The 26,452-nt window shown below is 45.8% G+C and overlaps 1 protein-coding gene across 2 annotated transcripts; it reads left to right on the top strand.

Moving 5' to 3' along the window:
• Window positions 1-12,671: 12,671 nt before the first annotated feature.
• Window positions 12,672-24,339, top strand: IRF4 (interferon regulatory factor 4). Of its 2 annotated transcripts, none has more exons than XM_072329688.1 (9): window positions 12,672-12,741; window positions 13,528-13,815; window positions 14,159-14,345; window positions 14,825-14,910; window positions 15,475-15,616; window positions 17,108-17,215; window positions 18,396-18,749; window positions 21,813-21,925; window positions 23,488-24,339. In XM_072329688.1, exons 2-9 carry the CDS (start codon window positions 13,612-13,614, stop codon window positions 23,629-23,631), a joined length of 1,338 nt encoding a protein of 445 aa, XP_072185789.1. In that variant the 5' UTR covers window positions 12,672-12,741; window positions 13,528-13,611; the 3' UTR covers window positions 23,632-24,339. The 2 variants fall into 2 exon arrangements, with proteins under 2 accessions (XP_072185789.1, XP_072185790.1); XM_072329689.1 differs by having other exon boundaries at window positions 12,703-12,844.
• The last annotated feature ends 2,113 nt before the right edge of the window (window positions 24,340-26,452 follow it).

Genomic DNA, 26,452 nt, shown 5'->3' with positions numbered 1-26,452 from the left:
AATGTCATTCCTGCCCATTACAAAACTCTCTTCTAAGTTTTAGGGGAGGTTTCCTTCTGTCCCCAAGGAAAAACAACTTCCAAATGAAAAACGCACTGTCGCTCTGGCTTCTTTCTGACCCCCCAGCACCTCTCTGTGGCGGTTTTTGTCCAAATCAAATGTAAAAATGAACTATGCTGCAACCCTGGTGCCATACTGTTGATCTCAAGCACACATTTTGTCGTCTTCAGTGTTATATATAACTGTTGTGAGTTCTGATTTGATTCGTGTAAAACTGTCCCTCCACACGCTGAACTGAGGGAGCCAGAGGGCGAAGCACGTCCTCAGATGTTCTCATAACCTGATGATGAGCTTGGTCCTTACACCATCTCAAGATGATTGTACTGGAGGAGGGAAAATGGTGATTGTCTCTGGAAAATGTTAGACAGCATGAAGGTGACCTTGCACCTTAGTGTGTTTCTGTAGAACCCCCTGGAGACATCGTATGGGACAGAAACAGCTTTTTTTCACACTTAATTCTCAGTAGGGCTTTAAATACAGCTCTAATTTGCCGTGTGACCCAGCTCCTGTACGTTTAACCATTTCGCTGCTATGTTTAGTAGTAATGTTCTGTCCTCACCCAGGGAACAGATTTTAGTTTGTCTATGTTTTATTGTATGAGGGCTGCTTCGAATGTAATGCCTCCTGCTTTACGGTGTTGGCCCATGACATTAGAGGCAGATGCTGGTGGTATGGCAGTAGAGGTTGAACCTTCCTACCAATATTCCGCCACATGTTGTTGCTGTGGGACAGATGGCAGCAGAGGGGCAGTCGGACAACATGGTGTCTGACATGGAAGTGCATATGAAGGAAAGGAGTGTCACTGAATTCCTCCATATGGAAAATATGGCACCCTCTGACATTCACGAGTGATTGCTAGGCATTTTTGGAGACCAATCAGTGGATCAACCACCTGCATAGGAGCACTGTGCAGCCAAGTGTTGGGAGTTGATGGCAAGAGGGAAGAATCCCCCAGGTATTGTTCCCTTGGTGCCATAATAGAACTTGAATTACATGAAGTGCAGATGTTATTTCTACCTGGAAAAAGGAGTGAAAAGAAACAGTTGCAGACGAGTTCTGATTGTGACGGCTCTAGACAAAATTCATTCCATAGGTGCATCTGTTGAACATAAAATCTCAGATAACAATAAAACTGTAGGAATACACCATGTGGCCATGATGTTAGGAGGGATAGGGGCAAGGGGAGGAGAAGTAATACACAGAAAACATAAAAGCATCAGAGTACCTGAAGGTAATACAAGAAGGACCTGTGATGTGTGTGCTGAGGTGTTCCGTGCACTGCAGAAAGGAGTCTGCAGACTAAAAAAAAAAAAAAGGAATAAATTGAAAGGGAATCTCTGCTATTTCATATGCTTTTGATATATGCTTCATATGCTAGAAAGAGTGATGTCCTGATTTTCCCCTAGGTTTTTTTTTTTTGTGGAAAGAGAGTGCATATGGAGAACACATCTAATAAAAGCTCTTCTGGCGGATGAGAGCTGGAGGAGGAACAAAAATAGTGCCTCCTTGTCCAGGCAGCAGCTGCTGCTTTTGGACTGTTTCATGGAAGACGTGAATTTGATTCATTTCCAAAGACAATTTGGAAACTCCAGGCAGCAGAGAAAGGGACTCCCCCTTGACTTGGCTGTTATTCTCTGAATTGCAGTTGTGTGAAATGCAGTCAGCTGTGCTTCTCGGGTCAATTCTGGTGGATGGCAGTGTGTAGGGATTTGTGCTCTGTTCCTCAGTTCAAGAGATTTGGGAGCCTCGGTACCTTGAGTCAAGCACATTGGATTTCAAAAGGCTGGGGAAGCTTTGCAGCTCCTGCTGTGGCCACCTCAGTGGAAAAGTTCCCTTTAACTTCAGACCAAAGCAGATCTCAACTGCATGTTGAAGATTGTCTTCTGGTGGACAGTGCCTCCTCAGTCTCTCTGGTTACCGAGCACTGGTTAGGACTGTCTTAGTCCCTCTGTACCTCCCTCCTGTCCAGACTGAGTGAAGGTGGTAGCTGAACTCTGTGCTGTTCTTCAATTCGACAAGGCCAAGTCTTATCCAACTTTAACATGAAGCACATATACTAGGGTACTCAGGAACTAAACAACTTACTTAGCTGAAAACAACCCATGTGAGGGCTGGGCTGCAGAAAGAGCTGAGGTAAGTGTAGGAGAGCACCATTTGGTGACTGCTCCGACAGTAATTTGCCTGCTCTGATGGGAAGCAATAATGGGGAGGAAGAGACAGTAATCAGTGAATTAATCCACACGCTTGTTTAAAAATACCTCCTTTCTGTGGCTTTGGTTACAAGAACGCTTTGTGGGCCACAGAAGAAAAGCATTAGCAGTAGTTTAGGCCATATTCTGATCTCTTTTTTTTCTTTCATGAAGTCCCATGAATCTCTAAGCAACAGAATTTCCACCAGTGTACATACTGCGTGGAGAAGGGGAGCAGAGGGGCAGTGCATCTTTTAAGCCATCCGTTGCAGCTAAAGCAAGCAGGAACTTCTGTAACTAGCACTAGACTGCAGTTAAGAAGCACGTTTGTTTGAGAAGGGGCAGGGTGAGAGACTAGAAACGCCGATTTTGCTTTTTAGATGTTCTCCAAAAGGGGATGATGAATATTCTTGGTCTGCCACATGTTGCTGTGTATTTAGGAAATGGGAGCTATATGTTTCAGGGATGATTTTTACCAACCCCTGCAGATGCAAAGGAGAAAAGATGTGGAGAGAAAGGATGGCCTGTGCTATGGCATACCTCCTCCTCCACCTGTCGGTGGTGATTGGTGTGGGAAGATTTGATAAAGAGCGCATCCTAGAGAGGTAGTATTTGTTTTAATGAACGTAGTGACGAAGTACAGCCAAACCTTAAGGTTTCAAAAGAACTTCCAGCAACTTGGTGTGTTTGAAATCCTACAGGCACTGGATAGCCTGGGCAGCAAACAGAACGCTTGTCTGATTTAAGCAGATGCCCAGTGGAAACCTCTTTGAAAGTAACACACAAAATGTAGTAGAAAAGATCTCAGTCGTCGTCTGACTTTGGGTTGTCGTTCAACTTAGTTTTTTTCCTATGATCTTCTAGAGTTCATGCCAATTATTCTCAGTTTTTCTTGCTGTGTCTTGACAATCACAGTGCATGGTTGTTAAGACTGATGGTTAATAGTAGTACCAGATAATATGATCAGAGCGAGGTTTGTATTGGCCTGGCTCAGTGAAGGTAAGAGAAACGTGTAATGATGTTTTTAGAAGGAAGCCAAGCAGGGCTTTAATTTTGGTCTCTTGGTTTCCTGCAGCTTTATTACAGGGGGAAAGCAGTACAAGCAAATAGCAGCACCTGGAATGGAATGGAAAAACTGGAGGAGCTCTCAGGAGCTGCATAAAACAGTGAGGTATAGCTTTGTTCTGGATCTTCTGAGATGGCAGGAAAAATGGCAAATATTATACATGAAACAAAGAAAGGAAAAAGGGCTCATATATATAAATATATAACTAGCAATATATATATATATATATATATGAATGTGTATAACAAGTGATGCACAAACAATTGCTCACCACCCCCGACCAATGTCACAATGTCAAGCTAGCCCACCAAGTTTAAATATTGAACTCTACATGTATAACACCAGCCCCTTTCTGCTGTTCAGCGGTACCTACATTTATTCTCATCCCAAGATGGCTCATTGGAGACATCTACTTTGCTGTTGATCCTGTGTCCTGGAGCTGCTTTGTGCATTTCCAAACCAAGGTAGGAGGTGACTCTCCATAGAACCTCTCCATGCTGGGACAACCTTGTTCTGCCTTATGGACCTATCTTACATGGTCTCTGTCAGTTAGAATTTAAAGTGTAATGCTAGATTGGGAATTCCCTAAAGGATCCTTTCAATCTCTCCTGTCAAAGTTATGGGAACTTGGTACACAGAGACCCTTTAGGGAAGAAGAAAGAAGCAGTCCCTATTAGAACTGGAGCAGCCCTTGTAATACAGGTTCCCAAATGAGCCTTAGGCAGTAATAATGGCATTGCTGAGTTCTGTGTCTATTTTGACTTTTTTTTTTTCCTAATGAAGTCAATTTGTGTTGCTGCTTCTCCGACAGTAAGTTATGATCCTCATTTGCCCCTCCACAAGTTAAGCATCCACTCTGGAAGGTCTCCTAGTCCCTGGGAGTCCCAGACCACTGCCCTGGGCAGCCTCTGGTGTAGAACCTTTTCTTAACACCCCTGACCTCAGCATTTACCATTACTCAAGAACCACCATGCCAGGAAGCATGTCATATCTGTACATGCCAGTCCATGCTCCTTCTACTGCTGTCTTTTCTGAGTCTTTACTAAAACAGACTTGTAGATGGGGAGGGACACCTCACAGTTCACATCTGCTTGAGCAGTACAGCAGCATGGACGGGACCTGCACACCAGCTTGCTCATTGCCTAGACGCTCTGCCCTCATGAAGCCAGTGGAGAAGCTCCTCCTCCCGAGATCAGTGACAGCAAGATCTGTCTTGCAGTGCTTTGAGTAACGGTTTAAGGCCACCAAGTGGCCATTTCTTTCTTGCTTTTTTCTCCAAGGCAATCAGAGACAGCACCAGCTCGTCAGAAAGGCAGGCATAGTAATAAGGACATGTAGCAGGGCTTTGTCTTCTACAAGACGAAATCACATCACCTCTCTATGTCTTATACTGTTAGATAGCCACAGATAAATTCTCCTGTCTCCAAGGGAAAAGAGTTAGAGAAACTTTGAAAACTCCTGCAGTTATGACAGTGCGCTCTTACAGCAAACACTGGCAGCTATTTGCATGCTTTTCAAGGAGGGAGAGCCAGGGAGCACTGCAGGCAGATCTGGGAGGCCTGAATAGAATACACAGAGGTGCTAAGGAGGGGGCTGACCTGTGACTGAGTGGAAGTGTTGCAGGGAAACAGTCCTTTACTGTGGCCAGTTCCTGCTCTACCAGCAACCAGTGATGCCTTCCCACACAGCAACAGTAAGAACAGCGACTACTGCAAATAAGCTCAATGGCCAGTTGTGTATCTTCTTTTGTTCTTCTTTTCTTTTTATTTTTTTATAGCAGGCACTATGTATATATATATATTTCACCCAATCCACAGCAAAAAAATAAAAATAAAAAAAGAAAAAAGAAAAAAAAAGAAAGAATTATGTAACAAAATGAGTAATGCTTAGTGGTGAGGGAATTTCTTGGTGTTTTCTATCATGCAATGCCTTTGGTCGAAGTGTGCATAGCTAAATTTGCATCACTGGCAATGTGAAGAACTTTATTTTGCTTCAAAAGGAGAAGCACTCGCCCATGCTAGTAAGTCACCCTTCAGAGTATCTATCCTTCCTGTTCATGCTCACCAAGGGTAGCCACGCATGCAGAGGTCTCTCTTTTTTCACCGTCAGAAGAGAACAGCTTGGTGCTAAAGTCAATGCAACGGGCCATCCCACCTCCATCAGCTGCCAACAGCTGCTGCAGCTGTTACACTCATCAGAAGTCACCGTGGGCCGATGTCAACTGTCAGACAATGTTCAGAGAGTGTTCAGAGTCTGTCTGAGAGAAATGGAAATGAAACGAGGTGGACAGCGTGCTTTCAAAGGGGAGATTTTTCATGCCACCAAAAGGACAGAAGCACACCACTGCCACTGAGAATGTCCCTTCCCACCTTGGTACATCTCCCCTTTCTGCTCCCAGTGCTTTGTTTCGGACAGTGTGAGGTGAGTTAAAGCCAAACGCTGACCACGTGAAACCCTCTGTCTACGTGTGTGCTTCCTCAGCAGTCCCTGGCAGCAGCTCTCATGTCATCTATGATGTTTTCTTCTATCTACATTCCACCAAGCACCAAATGTCATTCCACAGACTAGACGGTTGTGGATTGCCACTCCTTATGTAGCAACATCAAAAGGTACTGCGATCCAGAATGGAGAAAGGCATGAGGAGGAGACACACTGACATACTGTTAGTGTAATTCAGTCTAAGAGTTGGGTTACCTTAAGCATTAAGATGAGAAGTAATGCCCTTACGTTACAACAGGGGAGGTTCAGGTGGGACATGTGTGGATGTGGCACTGAGGGATGTAGGCAGTGGGCGTGGTGGGGATGGGTTGGTGGTTGGGCTGGATGATCTCGGTGATCTTAGTGATTCTGTGATTTGATGATTCTACAACAGCAAGGCTTCTCTTTTTTAAAGTGGTCACAACTTTATGAAGCTTTCTGCAGACTTTTGTTGGCATTTTGGCTCTTGTGTGGTGTTTTTTTTTATCACAATTAGTAGTTTTATCCCACATCATCAAGGTGTTTGTTTGCTCTTTACTAATAGTGTCAGCATCTTTGGACACAAGGCGTTGTGACCACTGGACTCCGCAGGGAAGGAGCACTTGCCACGGAGGGCTGTAAGTGCCTACATTGTCGCTTCCCCAGGCTTGGAGAGGGATGATCTCCCTCCTGCCTAGGGCAGCTGCTCTACCTGAGCAGTGTGCTCTGTCCTGTCTGCTCTGTGGGTTGAACCTGCTCACCTGGCTCTGCCCTGCACATGAGTTTAGCTGCATTTTGTGGTGCAGCCAACGAAGGTGTTTCATGTTTCTGAAAACTGCCAGAAAGCATTCAGTGATCCATTTACTTGCAAGACTGATAACCGATAGCAGGACAAATTCTGACTGGAGGTACTTGTTACTTCCCTTTCTTACTCTTCTTCAAAATCCTTGTTAACACAGATCTGTTTTTGTTGTTATTTGATTTTTTTCCCCTTTTCCTTTAAATCATTCTTCTGCACACCTAATAGGGCTGACTTGCTTCTTGTCAAAGAGAAATGCCACTGCACATTCATTTTAGTCTCACATTCACTCGCTCTTGGAAACAGCCAAAATCCTGCATGGCGCCAATGTGAATGAAGAGTCAGGTCTCCACTCAACAACACAAGCAAGTTGTTTGTGCTGCTGCTTAAGGAAAAGCAATTAAAAAGTGGGATTCTCCTTTAAACATGTTCACTTCATATTTTTTCCTTTGGGGCTGTGAGTTTCGCTTTATCAAAAAGAAGAAGGTAACTCAGACTGTGAGGCCACCAACACCACCACTTTTTCTCAACCACCTGCAGTTCATCAGCATCTGCTCAGTACGTCTATGCTGAGAACTTACCACTCACTAATCAAGGTAGAAGGAAACAAAGCCATGTTTCACATTGTACAGGGCATGCTATACCTACAGCCCCTGAAATATCTCCTTCCAAAGTGCTGTATGTGCCTTGAGGGACTTCTATGCCAGAACGGTTGTGGACCAGTTTCTTTAAAGCAGGGAAATGCCAGTGGCAGCTGCATCTGTGTTTTAAGTGAAACTTCACAAAGCTCCCTGCATTAAGTCCTTTTCTCTGTCATCTAAATTCCTGCTTTGCATTGCTGTTCTCAAAGATGCTTCCACACAAAAGGACAGAAAACCCAGACAATTTTATTTTTAATTGAAATTTGTAGTAGGTAGTGGGAACGGAACGATCAATACTTAAGTAATATAGATCTTGTGGGTTTTTTAATGTTCTGTGTTTAGCTTTCAGCATCTTTTATTCCTCCGTTGTAAAGATCTCTACCCTCCCCAAGTCATTTTGTGATTTAATTGAACTCCTTGCATATCATCTTCTTTGAAGTGGAACCTCAAACCCAGAATGTACAAAACCAAGATGATCATTTGAACCCAGAAAATGAACTGTATTTGAAGTTAGATACAAGCAAGCCCAAGCACAATATTTGCTGTATGCTGATATGAAAGCAAACAAAGCTCAGTTAAAGCAAAAATACCTGATGTGGTCACACAAGCAGCCTCCCATCCCTAGGACTGTGTTTTGTTTTGTGTTGTTTCCAAAGGTATCAACTCAGCCTTTACCTTGCTCTTCATTGTAATAAAGAGTATTTAGATTGGGTACTGTCTCTGGAGCAGTTCTGCTCCTCCACTCTTTTGAGATACCATGACCAGCTAGGTTTAACTGTGCCTGTAACCAAGATGCAATGAGCGATTTATTCAGCATTAGTCTCATTCAGGATGTCTTCAGCTGTCAATTACATTCCTGGGCAATGATCTGAAGAAACTCAGCAAGGTAGGCCAATGGTCTGAAATCCAGGCTACTGTTCATTTCTTACTCAAAGAGTGGTGAGACACTGGCACATCTGCCCAGAGAAGCTGTGGTGCTCCACCCCTAGAGGCACCCAAGGCCAGGTTGAATGGGGCCCTGGGCATCCTGCGCTGGTGTGGGGCAGCCCTGCCCAGGGCATGGGGTTGGGATTGAGTGGGCTTTAAGATCCCTTCCAACCTCAGCCTTTCCATGACGACACTGTATTCAGAAACAGAGCCAACACAGAAAAGAGAATAGGGAAAATACATTGCTCTAGACTAAACCATTGCACTATGAATCCAGCCTTGGCACACGCTTACTCCAGTTTCTTGCTTCGGTCAGCAAAAAGCCCTCTTTTTATTGCTTTTGTTCATAATGATGGACGATGTGATTAGCCACACTGCTTATTCATGTTTTCATTTCCTCAGCTTGGAGGAATCATTGGATTCATGTATCCAACACAAAGGTGACTGCAGGGTTGTCAGATATCTTCATCTTGACTTGCTGTGATTGTTGGTGAATAGGTAGTGACACGGAGCTGCCTCATGCTTTCTCAAGCAGTGCAGAGTGACCTTTCAAGAAATACTTTTTAGCAATACAGGCGTTGTTATTGGTATCCTGCAAAACACAGGCACACACGTTTGTTGTTTTTTTTTCCCTATGCTGTTTTCTTGCACTCTCTCAGGGCACTTGCCATTTGCCTCATGCTCACCCACAAGGCCCAGTGGGAAGTCCAACAAAAGCTTTGCTGTGGGTTGATGGGGGAAGGCATCAGCGCAGGGTTTATGAGCAGTGTCCTTGTCTTGGTGAACCGAGTGTCCTGTGTCAGTGAGTGAGCGTGCCAAGCTTCCCTCTGCACAACAAAGTTGCTTCAGGTATTGTGATGCACGATGCAAAGCTGGTTTAGTAGCAGACAGGAGCTGGGGCATGGAGACATAAAGGCAGCCATACAAAAGGCAGCATGATGCATTCTTGTCTATGAAGCAGAGGGGAAGTACATAAAAAGGAAAAAAAAAATGTACACCAAATTCACCAAAAATAATCACAAGTAGAATGTGAGACTTTTCTCTTGAAAATTACAAAGACATGGCTGTATGCCCATATCCTAAAATGACTGTTTAATTACTAATATGGAAGACGCATGATAGAGCAACACTGCTCCAGAAGTCACTGTTTGAAATGGAGGAACTGCAAATATCCTCCCAAAATGAGAGGAGAATGCTTGTGTCCTGGTTTTAGAAGGAATAGAGTTAGTTTTCCTCCTTGTAGCCGGTGTGGTGCTGTGTTTTCAGTTTAGGATGAGAATAACACTGGTAACGCACCGATGTTTCAGTTGCTTGAAGAACAGTGCTTAACAGTGAGTCACTGATGCTACTATGGGTCTGAACTGTACTCCTTCTTTGGGTGGTGGAGGGCATTGCCTCATGCACCAGAAATGGGGATGTGTGAGGACTTCTGAGGGAAGAAGGCACTCACTGGAAACTAGCGCCAACAATGAGGCATGAAGCCCTTCAAAACCCTGATCTCAGGAAAGGGATCTTGGAGCAGACAAAGATGTAAATTTAGCATCTGTGGGCTTCTCAAAGCCACTTTTGGGGGCTTAAGCCACTTGTGAAAATGCATTTGCTGAGGTGCTTCGGCATCATACTAGCTGGGTCCCTGAAGATCCCTCCAACTCAGTCTCCATGTTCGTACCCATTGGGACAGCCCAGTTGCTGGGTGACTGCTTCCAGGCCCAAGGGGGCTTGCACAGCTGCACCTGAGGCCATGCAGAGCCACAAGGCAGGAAGGAAAGCAGAGCCCAGCTGCCTGCTGTCTCCATCCAGGCCCAGAAGATGGTTCCCAGTGGCACAGCCTCCCCTGCCCTCACAGCGTGCTGTGCCCAGTGCTGGTGAGGTGTGACCAGCATGGTACTCTCAGTGAGCGGGAGCAAGGCGAGCCCTGGTTAGGTTCCTCTTCTTCATGAAGGGGATTTCACGGTCTCCAGAGTGGGGAGAGCCCCTGAACGGTGGCAATCCTCACAGGGCCCTGCTGTGTGACGCATTGCCTTCACCACATTCCCAGCAGGCCCTGACATATGGTCAGACGGGCAGATCACATGGCTCTATGGAGAGGCCGGCTGGCCTTGCCCCAGGGGAAGCAGCAAGGACAACCCTTCTGAAGGGTCACCCAAGTTTGAGGAGCATCAGGTTGCAGGAGCTTTAACATGTGCACCTTAGGGATCAGTGCTTCCTAAAGGCTCCAGGGCTGCTCTGAGCTTATCTCTAGCTGTTCTGCTCTGAGTGCAATTCCCACGTGAGTCAGCTGGAACTTCAGAGGGTTTTGGTGAAAGCAGAAGCCAGCTTTCTATGCACTGGGCATCAGCGAGTGGCTGTTGAGAAGAAACAGTCACTTTTCCTGGCATGCCTTTAGTCAGTGTGACCTTCAGAGTGTGAAACCAGGGGCCTGGTGGTGAGTGCAGTGGTTAAACAGCAGCAAGAACTTTTCACAAGAAGATTTCATTTGACACTGAGAAGACTTCCATGTAGACACTGAGGCTTTAGGGCAGAGTTTGGAGGGTTAGGTGCTCAAGGTGGTGTTGAAATCACTTAGAAAAGGCAAAGAGGCTGTGAAGTGCTCTGAGTGTTCAGATCAGAAGCAAGACCAGTGAGGGAGAAACCATCTCAACGTACACCAAAAGGACTTGGGGCACGGACAGCCTCCTGGTGCACTGCTGCAGCATCAGATGCAGATAACACAGTTGCGTTATTGATCAGAGTTTTCTACTTTGCAGTCTGAAATGGTGGTCCTGACTTTTTTGGCCATCTAAATGGCTGATTTCCAGAAACCCTCAGCAACGAAGTCAGCAAAACTCATGACATTATCACGTCTCACTCGTAGGAAGACTTATTTGTAAAGCCAAGTGTGCACTTGGGAGTCTGGCTTTAGCATCTACTCTAAGATTTGGGCAACTGCACATGGTTTTCTAATACAGTTCTTTTTGCATAAAGACAGCAACCAACCACCCAGCTGTGTATATATATAGATATATACGTGTGTATATATACTGTCTTTATTTTTTTGTGAGGGGTTTGATCGAATGTGGATCAAATCTGCGTGTTTCACAGTGGCCAGATTTTTTCTGTCTTAAAAAAAAACTGCAATAAAAGGTACAAGGAGCCTTCATTTTGTAGGGATATATTTCAGGATGGTTTTGTACTTAATGAAATTACAGCCGGTGGCCAGTTTTGTGTCTTGGAATCAAACTATGGATTTTTTTAGGAAGCTTTTCAGATGCCTTAGAATCATGAAATCATTAGGGTTGGAAAAGATCTCTGAAAACACTTAGTCCAACTGCCAACACATCACCAATATCGCCCACTAAAACATGTCCCTAAGTACTACCCTTTCCTTAAATACTTGCTGGGACGGTGACTCCATCACCTCCCAGGGCAGCCTGTTCCAGTGCCTCACCTCTCTTTTGGAGAAGAAATTATTCCTAATATCCAACCTGATAATATCCAGCCTCCTGGTAAAGCCACGGCTGCTTGCCCTGCTTTATGGCATCCATCTCCTCCAATCTCAAAGAGATGTTCCAGTGCTTTGAAGGTTCATTAACTCGTGACTGCAAAGATTTGGTGGGCGCTGCCAATTCTTTTTCTAGAGGATGGTGTGCTATAAACCCAATACCTAAAAATGGCTGCGCTTCTCACTTCCCCCTCAAAACGTGGCGATAATTACATTTAAATTTCAGAAGATGGCGTTGAAGATTTGCAATTAATATCCTAAGCCCCACGCCTGCCCTGCTGCCAGCGCAAGGCGCGATGGCTGGGCTTTCATCTGATACGTTACAGCAGAAAGGATGTGGATGTGTTGGAAACGTTATAACAGAACAACAACAAGAAAGTGTAGCGGCACGAAACACGTGTCAGAAACCCGAACGAACCGAGAGACCTCCACGGCAGCCCGCACCTTGCACTTTTCGACATCCAGCTCCTTCGGGCTGCTGGCAAGCAGGTCACACACCTCCTCCCGTTCCCCAGGAACAGCTCAAGAAGGGGAAATGATGGGGTCAAGAAGGGGTCATGATAGGATCACGAAGGTCTCGTGGGGGAGAAGTCACGCTGGGGTGTCCCACGGATCCGGGCCCGGCTCGGTCCTTGCTTCTACCCCGCGCTGTCTGAGCTGGGCTCAGTCGGGGTGCGGGCAGCGGTGGGTTGGGGGGGGTGGGAGCCGCCGGTCCCCGCGGCGCCGTCTGGGCCGTTTCTGGTGGGTGTCGCTGCCCGGCTCTGTTACAGTAAAGCCAGCCCGGCGAGCGCAGGTAGGAGTTTCCCCGTGCTATTTATGTCTACGTGTGTGTCTGCATCGATTTAAAAAAAACACGCGCGGACGCGCAGAGGGCGCCGGGCCGCTTCCCCCCACCCCGCGGCGTATGTTTACCAGCAATGGGCATGTGTCACTGCCTCAGATGTTTTCCAGCTCGCGAAGTCCCCGCTCCCCTCCGCCGGCTCCACCTCCGGGCGGGGACCGCCTCCCCCCTCCCGGGCCCGACGCCCTCCATCATATAAAGAAACTTCCCGGGGCCGCCGGCCCAGTCGCGCTGCATCCGACGGAGAGCAGCCGCGCGGCCGTGCCCGCTCCGGCGTCCGGTAAGCGGCACCGGGAGCGCAGAGACGTGCCCCGACGGGGGCACCCGAGCTCGGTCTGCGCTGGCGAGAGGAGCGCTTCTGGGGGCTTTGCCCGAGGTTCCCCGTGAGCACCAGCCGGGAGCTGCCCGGGGAGGGATGCGCGGACCGGGTTTGATGTGCGGGGCGTGAGGAATGCGGGGATGTGCGTCTCCCACTGCGGCGCGTTAACGGGGGCACCGAATGTTGCCCGCGTGCGGAGGCGAAGGCTGTATTTAGGGGAGCCGCAGAGCTTTGGAGCAGAGCGGCACTCGGTGTCGTCTAACTTTGCAGAGGTCTGAGCGTTACTCTTTTGGGAGCAGCTGAGCGTGGTTGTGTGTGGGATATCGCGTGCTCGGATGCGCCTTGCTTAAGGGAGGCTGTGAAAACACCTTTGCCATTGCAGTGAAAAGCCACATGAGTCGTAAACTTGTGTGAAGCCCTCAGGTTTGTGTGGGTCTGCCCTTGCACAGCAAATGTGCTTTGTGATTTTTACTTTTTTTGCTTTTTATTTTATTTTTTTTGCTTTTTGGCTTAAATGATCTAGTAGAACTCAGGGCGGGACAGGAGGTTATGCCTGAAGTCGTTCACGCTGAACATTTCAACCACCCGTGTGTGCTCATGCAGAACAGCATCACTGGGGCAGGGAGATCTCTGTCAAAGCCTGTGATGTGGGGGGCTGCCTGGAGTGGGGGGCTGCTGGCGCTCTGTGCTGTCTTTCCTAGGTGCTCTTAGCATCCTTTGCCTTGGGTTACCCTTTCCCTCCCACAGCCCCCACGGAGCTGGTGCTCAGCCACGTGTGGTGTGGTGGGCTCAGCAACGCGCCCCCAACCCCGATCCCCTGTTACGAGTGGCATGAACTTGGAGCCAGGAGAGTGCGGGATGAATTCAGTGAGCTGTGGAAACGGGAAGCTCCGCCAGTGGCTGATCGACCAGATAGACAGTGGCAAGTACCCAGGGCTGGTGTGGGAGAATGATGAGAAGAGCATCTTCCGCATCCCCTGGAAGCATGCTGGCAAACAAGACTACAACCGTGAGGAGGATGCTGCCCTCTTCAAGGTACGGCAGTTGGGCTGCTCACCCTTTCTCCTTTCCTTGTGTTCACTGAGCTGTTTTCCTGCCTTGCCCTGCTGTTTCTTTTCTTTTCCTAAGCCTATAGAATCATTAAAGTTGGAAAAGACCCCTAAGGTCATTTAGTCTGACTGTCAGCTCATCACCAGAATGCCCACTCACCTGTGCTGTAGGGAGTAAATTCATGCACATGTAGGCACAGGCATATATGGTGTTTCAAGCATTGTGAATGTGTACCTTATAGTTGATTGATTGTTTTTTTCTTCTTTTTCTTTTCTTTTCTTTTATTTTTTTTCTCTCTTGCTCTTTTGATTCCATGAAATGTTTCCAGGCTTGGGCTCTTTTTAAAGGAAAGTTCAGAGAGGGCATTGATAAACCAGATCCCCCTACCTGGAAGACCAGATTGAGGTGTGCTTTGAACAAGAGCAACGACTTTGAAGAGCTGGTGGAGAGAAGCCAGTTGGACATCTCAGATCCCTATAAAGTGTACAGAATAGTTCCAGAAGGAGCTAAAAAAGGTAAAACATCTCAAATTCCCCATGTAGCAGAGTGTGAATGTCTGTCTCATTGTAAGCACACGAGGACTGAAGCATGGAATGGCCATGCAGTCTTTGCAGGTGTAGGAGCCCAAGCGCAGAGGTCAAATGTGTCTCATTCTGACTGACAGGCAAAAACACCCTGGGAAAAAAAAATAGCTTTCTTGATGTAGATTTTGAATACTGGGAGGAGCAGAAGTGCTCTAAGCTGTGCAGCCACTGGGCTGGGGATGCCCAGTCTGTGACTGCTAGTAACTGTTATCTGCAAGCAGTCCCAGAGCAGGCAAAGCCCCAAAGGCAGGGGTACAGTGGGGTGCTAGAGGGCACCTGAGGGCTTTTAGCCTTCCAGGGTGTGTGGGGTGTCCTGCCCCTGGTGGGTGCTGCAGAGCATGTAGTCCTGAGGACAGGCTGTCCTCACAAGTGCTTGACATCATTTATTTCCATCCCTCTGGTGAACATAGGTGCGAAACAGAACAGCATGGAGGAGCAGCCATTGATGAACCATGCCTTCCCAATCCCGTCTCCTTACACCTCACTGCCATCCCAGGTATGACATCGGTTGTGCATTTGGTGCTTGTGCCCTGGGCAGGAGTGGCCCTGTACTCTGCAGTGTGTCCTTTCTTGCTGGCATAGCTCTCTCTTGAGTTCTTTCTGGAAAGAACAAAAACCACTTTATTATGAAAACAGAAATTGGGAAGCAACTTTTCTAATGTCATATGAGGCCACAGGGCAGTTGATTTCCTTTGGTGTTGTTTATCCCTGAGTAATTGCTCTCTTCTGTTTGGCAATAGATATTAGTGTACTGCCATCCTCTCGGAGCCAGAATGTAAGCACCCGATGAAGCATTGCTATTCCAAGCAGACATTTACCAGCGATGCTTTGACTGCCTTTTGTTATTCCACCCAGCTTGTTATTTACACCAGTGGTGAGAAGTTCATTTGAAAGTCCCATTGGTGGTGGTGGCGAAGTGCCATGCATGTAGGCTGAGCAGTGCTTAAACCTCCGTGAGCTTTGTCAGGGTAAATAATGCCAAGGAGCTGAAAGCTGATGTGACACACGACATCAGTTCTGACAGCTACCAGGTTAAAGAATATCTCATTACATTGAATAGGTACCCAACTACATGGTGCCCCATGAACGCAACTGGAGAGAATTTGCCCCGGAACAGCCGCATCCCGATATCCCCTACCCATGTGCCAGCGTCCCCTTCGCAGCTCGTGGTCATCACTGGCAAGGGCCTGGCTGTGAAAACGGTAAGAGGGTTTGTTCCATTCAGGGCTGGTGGCTGAGGCTGATTGAAGGAGAGGACATGTGGCCACCCACAAGCAGGGTTCACTTTAGCTATTCATGGCTTTCACTGGTGGACCTCATTCACCCCAGTCCTGGCTACGCAGACCTTAGAGCTCTGCTCACAAACCAACCCTCAAGAGTCCCAAGCTATCTTGAAAGCCCTGAGCAATAAGAAGGGAACCAACCTCCCAGCCCCAGATGGGAATTTGTGTTCCTTAGTTATGCTTTCTGATTTGGGGATTTCTGAAGCACACACGAGCAAGATTTTTTCCCTCCAGTCTTGTGGGTTAGAATGGTGTTATTCTCCCAAGAGGGCAGCTGAAGTTATTACTTCTTCTATGAGATGGCTTGTCATAGGTTGAGCATTTCTTGGGGCTGGCACAGCAGAAGTGGAATAAAGAGACATTCTCTTCCCAAGAGATCTTATAGTTTGAGCCCAGTATAATCACAGATTTCCAAGCACTGCATTGAATCATAGAATGGCTTAGCTTTGAAGGGACCTTAACAGTTAGCTAATTTCAGCCCCTCTGAAATGGGCAAAATTGGCAACACTAACGTCTAAAAAACATTAGAGAAAGGGAACTGTGTGTCATAGGCACTTGCAGAACAACTCACCTCAAGTAGAGGGGCATTTGCTTCGGGAGGAGGAGGTGATGCAGTGGGATGGGAAGCAAGGAGAGACTTGGGAGAGCAGATACTGAGTGTTCAGAGGACACTTCTCTGGGTGTTTTTGGTGCAGAAAATAGAGTTTTTATTCTCTGGGTCTGCTGAAGACAAAATGCTCAATGCAGTGCAACTTTCGCTGGTAGTATATTGGAGTTGTTTGCTTTTAGCTGAGCTACTTGCTAATAAACATAGGCCTGTTTGCTGCATGTACAGTGTCCTGCAGTACATCTCATGCAGCAGTTGGACGCAAGTTGGGATACTTTGCTGATGTTGGTGACAGTTGTTGGTGGCTTGTCCTGGATGTGTCACTGAGCTCTAGGACTTTTCAGGAGGTGCGGTGCTTTGCATATGCCTCACTCCAGCTCCTGGTTGTGGTGGGTCCTGCTGCTGGGAAGAGCACTTGCTTCATCACTGCAGGACCTTTACTGATGTTAAGAAACAAGGAAAATACCAATTGCTCATGTGATAATTTGTGTACTGATAGGTGTTTTTTCAGCTAATAGTAGTCCTGGTAATACAGTTCCAGTAGTCTCCTGCTGCACAGGTGTGCTTTTTTTTTGCCTACTTCTAAACCAGTGCTGATTCCAGCTTTATTATTGTACCAGTCTTAACTAGAATTCCTTAGACTGAATATGTAAGCATATTTGAAAAACGGGAAAGCAAAGGATAGGAGAGGGAGAGAGAGTTTGTGGGGCCCAGAAAAACTCAATTTTGCTTGTCTTTGACCTCTGCCCAAACTTTTCTCTTAGGATTTAGGTAGCTGTCACTGACTTTTGTTTGTGAAACAGGTTGTCAGGTGACAGGAACCTTTTATGCTTGTGCCCCTCCCGAGTCCCAGACTCCTGGCATCCCGATTGAGCCAAGCATAAGGTCTGGTGAAGCCCTCGCCCTGTCAGGTAAGGTCTGCAGCCCCTCGGGGCTTCTGGGGATCCCTACAAGGGACTCCCACTTCTGACTTGCCCTGGTTGTGTTTCTCCTTTCTGATGAAGAGGAAAAAAAAAAAGAAGTTATCTCTTTTAGGGAATTAATCTGTTGCATGGGCTTAAGCCTTGATTTGCTAGGATATTGAAGTACTTGTAGCCTGAACACCAGAGGACTTAGGGGTCTGAGTAGGTGGAAAGCTTTTCTGGCTCTTGGTTTTAGTGCCAGGTAGTGTTGATTAACCACCAAGAATGTCTGAAGATACTGATGGTCAGTGATGTTCATCTCAGTTTTTATCTGGGAGGAGCCCTGTGGTACCTTGCTGTGCTCCTGCTAATGCCACCTGGCTTGGCTATGTTTCATTATTTGTGGTAAGTAAAGACATTTGGGAAAGTAGAAGGGAATGGTCTCAGGCAGCTCTGCAGACATCTAGCTGCCAGGGGCAGTCTGAATAACTCTGGGAAAGGGTGCAGGAATATGCTTGTCACAGAAATAGTGGATAAACCTGCAGCAGGATGCTCAACAGGTTTCTTGAGTCTTCTGAATTGGTGCCTGTATATTTATATGGGCGTGTGTGTATACTTATGTATGTATACACATATATTCAGTGCCAGGTGAGTGCCAGGCTGACCAAACTGTCATTTGAAAGGAAGATTTGGCAGTTCAGGTATAGATGTGCAAAGCTGGCACCAGCAGCTGCTTCTACTCAAGCAGCCAAATGCAGGTTTGCAGGTCTCCTGTGCAGAAGTCCCTGTTATGTAAAATCCATGGAGAAATAGAGCTACTTCCTGATTATATCTGAAGAAGTCTACTGAGCCATTGTGTTTAATTGTGACTGGAGCCTGGAAAATGGGACAAACAACTGTATTTTATGCTGGCTTTCCCTGCTTAAACAGAAATGTGAAGTTTGCTGGGCATTAGTTCCTACCAAATTCTCACATGAGTAGCCCTCTGAATATAATTAGAGACCATTAATGTTACTGTATCCCGTGCTTTTTTTTTAGCATTTTTGATAATGTCTTTTGGGTGGTGATGACTACCCATGGCACAGAGGCTCAGAAATCTCATGCACGTATGTCACTTGGCCTTAACACAAGTTTAAAACATATTTGTGCGAATATACCATAATCATCCTTTTCATCTTTCTTCTTGTAGATTGTCGGCTCCACATCTGCTTGTATTACCGTGAGATACTGGTAAAGGAGGTGACAACTTCTAGTCCTGAAGGCTGTAGGATATCCCAGGGCCAAAGTTATGAGGTCAGCAGCCTGGATCAAGTCATCTTCCCTTATCCAGAGGATAACGGCCAGAGGAAGAACATAGAAAAGCTGCTGAGCCACTTGGAGCGAGGAGTAATACTGTGGATGGCACCTGATGGCCTCTATGCTAAAAGACTTTGTCAAAGTAGGATCTACTGGGATGGGCCTCTGGCTCTCTGCAGTGACCGACCCAACAAGCTGGAGCGGGATCAGACATGCAAGCTCTTTGATACTCAGCAGTTTTTAGCAGGTGATTCCCTCTGTGGCTTTGGTATAATTTCTGTAAAGGTAACCCAGTCACTCTCCATCCTTTATGGGAGCACTCTTTTTATGATTGCAATTGCCCCTCTCTGCTTCTCCCAGAGAAATGCAGCCAGGCAGCAGTTGCCTTTGAGCAATCTTGTCTAGTTCTGCTCTGTGCACAGTCAGTGTCCCTGCACAAATGGGTGGGAGTGACAGCCAAACCACACATCGCTTTGTGAAGCATAGGGAGGAACCTAATAAAATAATCTTCCCAAATGTTGGGTGGCAGAGGGAGGTGGATTCTGGCCTTGGATCTGCTTTGATAAGTCCAGGGCAGCGCTGTCATCTGTGGTCATTCTACTCTCAGCCTGACCCAGAGAGAGCCTGGAATCTGTCTCAGAGCTTTCCAGTATTGACATGGATTCTAGCAGATGGCTTTCTTTTCTATCTGGGTCCAGCACCAATTGATGGGGCCAGTGGTACATTTGGGACTGGACTTTTTTCTTACGCCTCACAGAGTATGGCCTTGTATTGCAGCACTTTTGAGCATGTAAAGGTGCCTACCCAGAGAAACTGGGAGCCAAGCCTTGCCTGAACATCAGAGGACAGCTTGGGCAGTGGGAGTGCATGCAGTCCCTGGTTTGAGGTGTATGACGTGGCAGCCAGGCAGTTCACACGTCGCCCATTAGAACAGAGCATCAGTGCAGTATGAGTCTTTTAGAGGAATAGTGTTTTGCAATTTTTTTTTAAACTCCCAAAACCTAAACCAGCAGTTTTGGCACACATAATGTTCCATGGTTGCTGCATCGTCCTAGCAAAATGGCCAAGCAAAAAATGCATCTAATGAAAGAAATCTCATGGATATGAAAACCGACAGTTAGAAAGGGGAATTTGAGGTTAGGGCATTGGCTTGAGCTTCAATCGCATGCTAATTTAAAGACTCAATTCTGCCGGTGATGATGGTTTTGGAAATCCCTTTCCCTTTTCTCAGAAGGTTTTTTAGACTTACTCTGGGTTTGTCCAAACAGTTGACAGTACCTCTCTTTTTAGAAGCCTAACCCCAAAGAGAAGCTAAAACAATAGCTACCTTTCCCCCCCTCCTAAATTACTTATGCACTAAAGCCTGTGCAAGCCCAAGGATGTGGTTGTAGCCATAGTCTGCGGTGCGTGCAAAATAAGCTTTTGTATGTTGCAGGTTTATTACTGACTTGTCATGGACATGCCAAATCTGCAAGTCAATTGAGAATGTCAGGGTCCCAGACTGCAAGCAAGTTTGGGCTTTCCTTTATTAGGAATTTCAGTCTTCCTTAGGAAGACACATAGGAGACCTCTGCCAGGAGAGGAAGTACTGGACAGCAAAGAATGGAGCAAAAGCAGAACTGAGAACTGCAACTTTTAGGACCCTGTTGAAGAGCTGGATCCTGCAATGCAAACTGCTGCCTGCCTTGGGAGTCCTACAATAGCAGTAACTCAGAAAATGGGTGGATGGCCTCTGGGGAGCACTGCATAATAAATGCAGTAAACTAGGGTGGGCAGTAAGTAGGAGGCTCCAAAAAGGGAATTGGGAGCATTGTAGATGGCAGCTGCAGGAGGACTGGCTTGGCAGAAGGATGGGAATCTGGAGGTAAAGTAAAAGGATGTGAGGGGTGGTCTGAGGGGCAGTGTGGGGGCACTGCAGTTCAGGGGGGCACGTGGGTATGGAAAGAGCAAGTGGAAGGCTTTGGAGAAAGGCAGGCCTGGCCTCCTGGAAAGAAAGGATTTGATTCTCTGTGTCCATCCAAGAACTGCTGGGTAGCACCCCCACAGATAATCAGGATTTGGAGAATTGCTGAGGCTGAGTAAAATGAGAGAAAAATGGAAGCAGTTCTTCATTAGCAGCACTGTGTTGGTTGGGCTGTGAGTGGACTGTCCTACCCACTCCTGAGGAAAGCAGGATTGTGTGGATCTCTGTTCTCTCCTTGTGTAATACCAGAGGGCTCACAGCACTTTCAGAGTTTTTGCTGTGTTTTAAGTGAACTGCCCATTGTATTACTCCTATAGCTGATCCTCCCAGTAAGATCAGTATGTCTAACTAGGGAACTGTTGTGTCAGCTGCTGAACTCATACTTTGGTCTGAAAAGCTTGCAGTTAGAGTAGAAGCAGCAGGTATATATTATAAGAAAAGATGCATCTGTCACGTCAAGTTCAAAGGCTCTCATTCCCCTGTATAGCAGGGAGCGCTTCGTCCTAAGACATGGGTTTTTAACTTTAATTGCCTTTGCAGCTTTTCTTCAGAAAGCATAAAGAAAGCTGTAAATTAAAAGGAACTCTTAATCAATCAATTATGTAGTGATACTTCACATAATGAAGACTTGAAGGAGAATTTTGTATTAGATGCAATTTTCTATGCTGTGGAAGGAAATACATTCCCTAAAACACAAAGCAGTGATTTTGGTCTCTCTCATAAAAGCTGCCCCACCTATCTGTTACTGGGGACACTTTGATTGTTGGCGTAATGATATAATTTGGCTTTTTCTAAGTGCACGGTGTGGCTTAGTGAAGAGAGTATAGGGACACAGAAGACACGGTCTTTTTTTGCCAGTTTTGGTGCAGGGATTAGATAAGGTTCTTCATCTTCCCGTACCCTCCTTTCCCCCTCTAGAAGAATTGGTGGCAGTGACTTCATGACAGCATCTAGGTGAGTCTGAGTTTGTGCCTTGCAGTACTTTGGCTCTACAAAGCCACTGGTTTCAGAGTTACTTTAGATGTGCTCTTGAGTGGGTCAGGGCTACTGCTGGCATCTGCTCCATGAGGTCCTTCTGACAAGGCCAAATGAAAATACCTAATGGAAGACATCCTGGTTTGTGCACATGAAATGATTTACAAGGCAAGGCAAACAGGAAAATGGCAATGTTATCACCAGCTTCCCCAGTCTGCAGAAAAGTCTCCAAACTTTTTCTTCTCCTTACCTCTTACTTCTCTCATCCTCTCCTAGGAGTTACTTTACCTTCTCTCACTGTGCTCCAGGGTCCTCCACTTGGAGTTCAGTCACCCACAAAGACTTTCTTAACAGCCCTTTCTCTCTTCCCAGAGCTTCAAGCCTTTGCTCATCATGGACGTCCACTCCCAAGGTACCAGGTTGCTTTGTGCTTTGGGGAGGAATTTCCAGATCCACAGAGGCAGCGAAAACTAATTACAGCCCATGTAAGTAGGACTTCTTCTTTTGCTAAATGAAACATATTCCTTGGAGGATATGATTTTGCTAGTCAAACTTCTACCTCGCATAGGATGTGAGGGAGATGGCAATTTCATGATAATGCAGCACCATTGGGTCTGAGATTGAGTTCCCAGATCTGCCAGGATTGGTGGCCCTCAGTAGATCAGAGAACCCAGTTACCCCCTCTGTAAAGCATTTGTCATCACTGATCTCTTTTACAAAGCCTGTCTGGACCTAAAAGGTACCCTAGAAGAGCTGGGCAGTGTTGTCATTACTGGCACAAAACCTTGGCTGCCAGGCCAGTGCAGGACACAGTGCTTTCACCTAAAGTTGCTCCAGAGACCCAGCCTGCATCCCAGAGACCTCAGCCTTTGGTGTGATGCAGGTACTGCCTGTGCAGCTCCTGTGTTAGGGTAGCTGACAAGCTCACAAGCTGGCTGACCACAGTTCACACACATTCAAAGCTAGTGTTTCAGGATTCTATCTGAGAGAGGGTGCTGACAGAGACTGAGACCAGGTACTTTCTAAATTGACTGTATTGGCCCATAAAACCACAAGAGAGGTGATAATCCGCACGCTAGTGTTAGGGTATAACTCATTGCTTCATTGGGTGGAAAGCTGGTGTCTGTTTTAATTTTTCAAAAGCCCCAGGGTAACACAGGACCCAAATTAACCTTTGCTTGGGCCTTACTGGTTGTCCCTCAGCCTGAGAAGTTGAACAGGTTGTCCCAGCTCATGCTCTATGGCAGGGTTCCCTGCTGGCTCTGTCCCTTTCTGCAGGTGGGACCTGCTACAAGTGTATGCTTCCACCCAAGTAGTGCCTCCGTCTTAATGTGTAGTGGTTGTAGAGAAGAGCCCAGCTGCAGAGAAGAATTGCTTCAGGTTTTGGTGCATAGTGTGCAACTTAAATATTTGCAGCCAGTGCCCAAAGGCCTGGTGAGAGATATTGGTTTCTAGGCAAATGGAAGTGAAGGCAGTGTTAAGTCATACACATCCCTCTTGGTGATGGGCAGTGGCTGAAGAGGTTCCTCAGCAGAGCATAAAGGAAAAGAAGTTAAGAGTAACCTTGAAATTAGGTTGAAGTCTAATTTAAGAGGTAGTTATTTTGTGGCATACCTAAGCATATCTGAACATTTTAATTTAAGATCTCAAAGTTCTTGAGAACGAAGATAAGACTTGCAAAGCTCTGGGTATGCATTTAAACGCATTAAGTGCTCACAGACATGTCGTATGTCACATTGCTCTCATATGTGGGTGCAATTGCAAGTACATCATCTGTGTCACTGATAAGGCGCTCCTCTAAATTAAGACCAAGCAAATAAAGTGTGTGTGCAGTTAGCGAAACATTTGTCAGCAGAACAGGCAAGCGCTATCTTAGAGGAGAGATCAGTGAAAACACAGACATTATTTTCCCATTCTGGTAAGCAGAAGTGTTTTGTCCTGCCCTTTGTTGGTTTTTCTTTGTTTAATTTTAAAACGCTGTAAATGACTAACACGGGGAATATGAGATTTTGTCATACTTCTGATTAACATTTTGTCTGTTCTTAAGGTTGAACCCATGTTTGCCAGGCAGCTGTATTACTTTGCGCAACAAAACAGTGGACATCTTCTGAGAGGCTATGATTTACCAGAACTCATGACTAGTCCAGAGGATTATCACAGATCTATTCGCCATTCCTCTATTCAAGAATAAGATCCTCAGAATAAGTGTTTCTAAACGCACTGTAAAGATTATGCAGAGTGGGGGAGCTGATCTGGATAGCAATTTGGAGATCCAAATCACAGCCGGATGTATTTGGGGGATCAAAGGTTCAATGATAGGAAAGTGAACTGGGACAGCCATACTGTATGATACAAATGACAGGTTGTCAACGTTTGGATGCTACATCGCACATAAGTTCCACTGTTGCTGGGAATAACTCGAAACTGACGAAATGATTGTTGTTTACGTTTGCTTGCTGTTTTCCTTGTGTTGTGAGGACTGATTCTTACCGAGGACTAAAATCCAGAGTTTACAGTGTTACATTGGCAGGGCTATTTATTTTGGATTACCGATCTCAGGGAAGGTACATAAATTTGCGGTGTTCCCAGTTTGAAGCTGTAGCTACTGTAGATAGGTAGCGAATGTAGATGGTTTATTGAGAATCGCTATACATGTAAGTGGTTTTAAACTTAGACTGATAAGCGTGATACCTATATTCTTATGTAGAATTTTTTAAAAACAATGTAAATCTTCAGAGACAATATTTTTTTAATACCTGATGGATGTTTTCCCTTAAAATGCCACTTTGCTGCCACTGTTAGTATCGGATTAGGCCCCTTGATAGCAGTTTCTAAGCTGATCGGTTTGTGGTACCATGTTATGACCATTTAGCTCACATTAACTGTGGATTAAAGTGAATTAACCACTATAATTCTAGAGTCCCAAAGAGCATATTTAGAAATAAATCACTTTTGTTTTTTTTTCTTACCATTGCAGACTACTATGCATTATACATACATGTGCATTAGAATTAAGTTGGCAGACATTGAAAATAGCACAGGGAGTGGTCTTGCTACCCTTGGTTAACATGGCACACAGGAGGCAAGCTGAAGTGATCACCACTTCTGGCTTGTATCGAGCTGAGCTCTGCTCTTTGTGTGCACTTACAGCTTCCTTCCAAGTACTGAAATGAATACGAAGGGAGAGACTGAGGAGAGGAGAACTTGGCCTCCCGAACTAAGACAGCCAAGGAAAGGCTTGTATTAATGTTTGTTATAAAACCTTCACAGAAGTATGACTTCATGCAATTTGCAGCCTTGCATGCTGGAGTGCCATTACAGAGGTGAAGGGAAGGGGTCTGTTGAGTCTGTGTGGTACTAAAACCTTTTCACTGTCACACTGGAGATCAGGTTGTGTGATCATGCTGCTTCAGCTCCAGAGTATGACCTCCGTGTGGTTAATGTATGTACTTCTAAATGTGTTTCTAAATGAAGAAGAAATGAATGGTACTTAGTCTGGCAGCAGACTTGTTTTCTAGGGACTTCTAACTTATACATCTTAAAGATGCATACTCTCTTGGGATATGTTATCCCCTTCCTGCTCCACAGTGCCAGGCAGAACTAATGTATCATTTTTACTTTGTTACCTGAGGTGTTTTTCCTGGTTTAAAGATTTTCATAGGGGAGACCTCTTCCATAGACATCAAAAGCACTGTTCTAGGTGACCTTCAGAGCTTCTGCATACGCTTTTGGTCTGTGCATACATTTTGCTGGAATGGACTTTTGAGTTCAAACTGAACTGGTACAATACAATATAATATCTGATGTTTTTCACTTTTTTTCTAGTGGCGGTTGCTTCATATGCTCATTTGCTTCAGCTCAAGTCTTAGAATAAAGTCCTTATTCCCTACCAGTTTGATTTGTATGTGTTACTTTCAGTAGTGGGGCAAATCTAATGGGCTCAGTCCTACACTGCTAACCTGGGTGTTGCTGCTGGATAAGTCTATGGGGAACTGCATTTTCAGACAAAAGTGCAGGGAAAGGTCAAAAGGTAAGGATTTTTGCTCTTATGAAAAATGAGGGATATTAGCTCATGTCCCCTGGCTCTGCCCAGCATCCTATAGATGTGTACTCAATAGAGCTCAACCACTGGGGTGAATTTCACAGGGCAGCTGTCATCCATCCACTGGCAGTCAGGGTCTCGAAGAAGTCTGTTACACTCACTAGCTTAGAGAAAAGTGTGGAAAGTTATCTGTGAGGTGTCAGAAGACGGGGAGCATCTTTCTGTTGAGTATCAAGGTACATTATCATTCTTGGCTTTGGACTGAGCTCTCGAAGAGTGATTCAGAAGCAGCTGAGGAGAGGAAAGGAGAAGAAAACCATCTAACTGCTGGCCATGCACAACTTGATTAGCTTTCATGCATCCAGATCCAGGTGAAGGACTTACTGTAAGTGAGTAGAGAGGCTAAGGGATGGGAGGGTGAGAGTGGAAGAGAAATCAAACTCTTGATTTATACCACAGGTTATTTTGCATGCGGGGGCTTTAAAATTGTGTTTGACTTTTGGAACAATCTTTTGCTGTTCAAAGTAACTGATGGATACGTAAAGTGGAGGGGGAAAAAAAAGAAAAAAAGAAAGCCAACAAGACTAACCCTGAAAACATTTTCTCCTTTTAGTATCTTTCTGCAGTCGCTACGTGAAAACATTTGAAGTACTTCCTACTTCTGTTAACTTCTGTTTATAGTTTCTGAGGTCTACTTCCTTCCTGTTATGATTTCAGTGGTGTTACAAATGACATGCTTTACTCCTGTCAAAGCCAAGGGCATGGCTGGTGTTTTTAACGATTTCAGTGCACGATTTATCTCAGTATTGGTTTCTCTTATTTTAATACTGCTCAAACTGTTTCTTGAAAGAGTTTCGTGCCAGACTTCTGCAACTGAAGTACTTATCTCCAAAGTTTGGTTCTGCTCAGTGGTTTTGCTTGCTACTGTAAACTCTGTGAGCCTTAACGGGATTGTAGGTTAACCAGAAAG

The sequence above is a fragment of the Excalfactoria chinensis genome, chromosome 2 (genome assembly GCF_039878825.1).
Source record: "Excalfactoria chinensis isolate bCotChi1 chromosome 2, bCotChi1.hap2, whole genome shotgun sequence".
NCBI classification, from domain to species: domain Eukaryota; kingdom Metazoa; phylum Chordata; class Aves; order Galliformes; family Phasianidae; genus Excalfactoria; species Excalfactoria chinensis.
This window is presented reverse-complemented; position numbering and strand designations above follow the sequence as displayed.

Coding starts and splice junctions, on each gene's coding strand:
- IRF4 (XM_072329688.1), top strand. CDS start 13,612: ATGAACTTGGAGCCAGGAGAGTGCGGGATGAATTCAGTGAGCTGTGGA. Junction 13,816..14,158: donor AGGATGCTGCCCTCTTCAAG/GTACGGCAGTTG, acceptor AAATGTTTCCAG/GCTTGGGCTCTTTTTAAAGG. Junction 14,346..14,824: donor TCCAGAAGGAGCTAAAAAAG/GTAAAACATCTC, acceptor TGGTGAACATAG/GTGCGAAACAGAACAGCATG.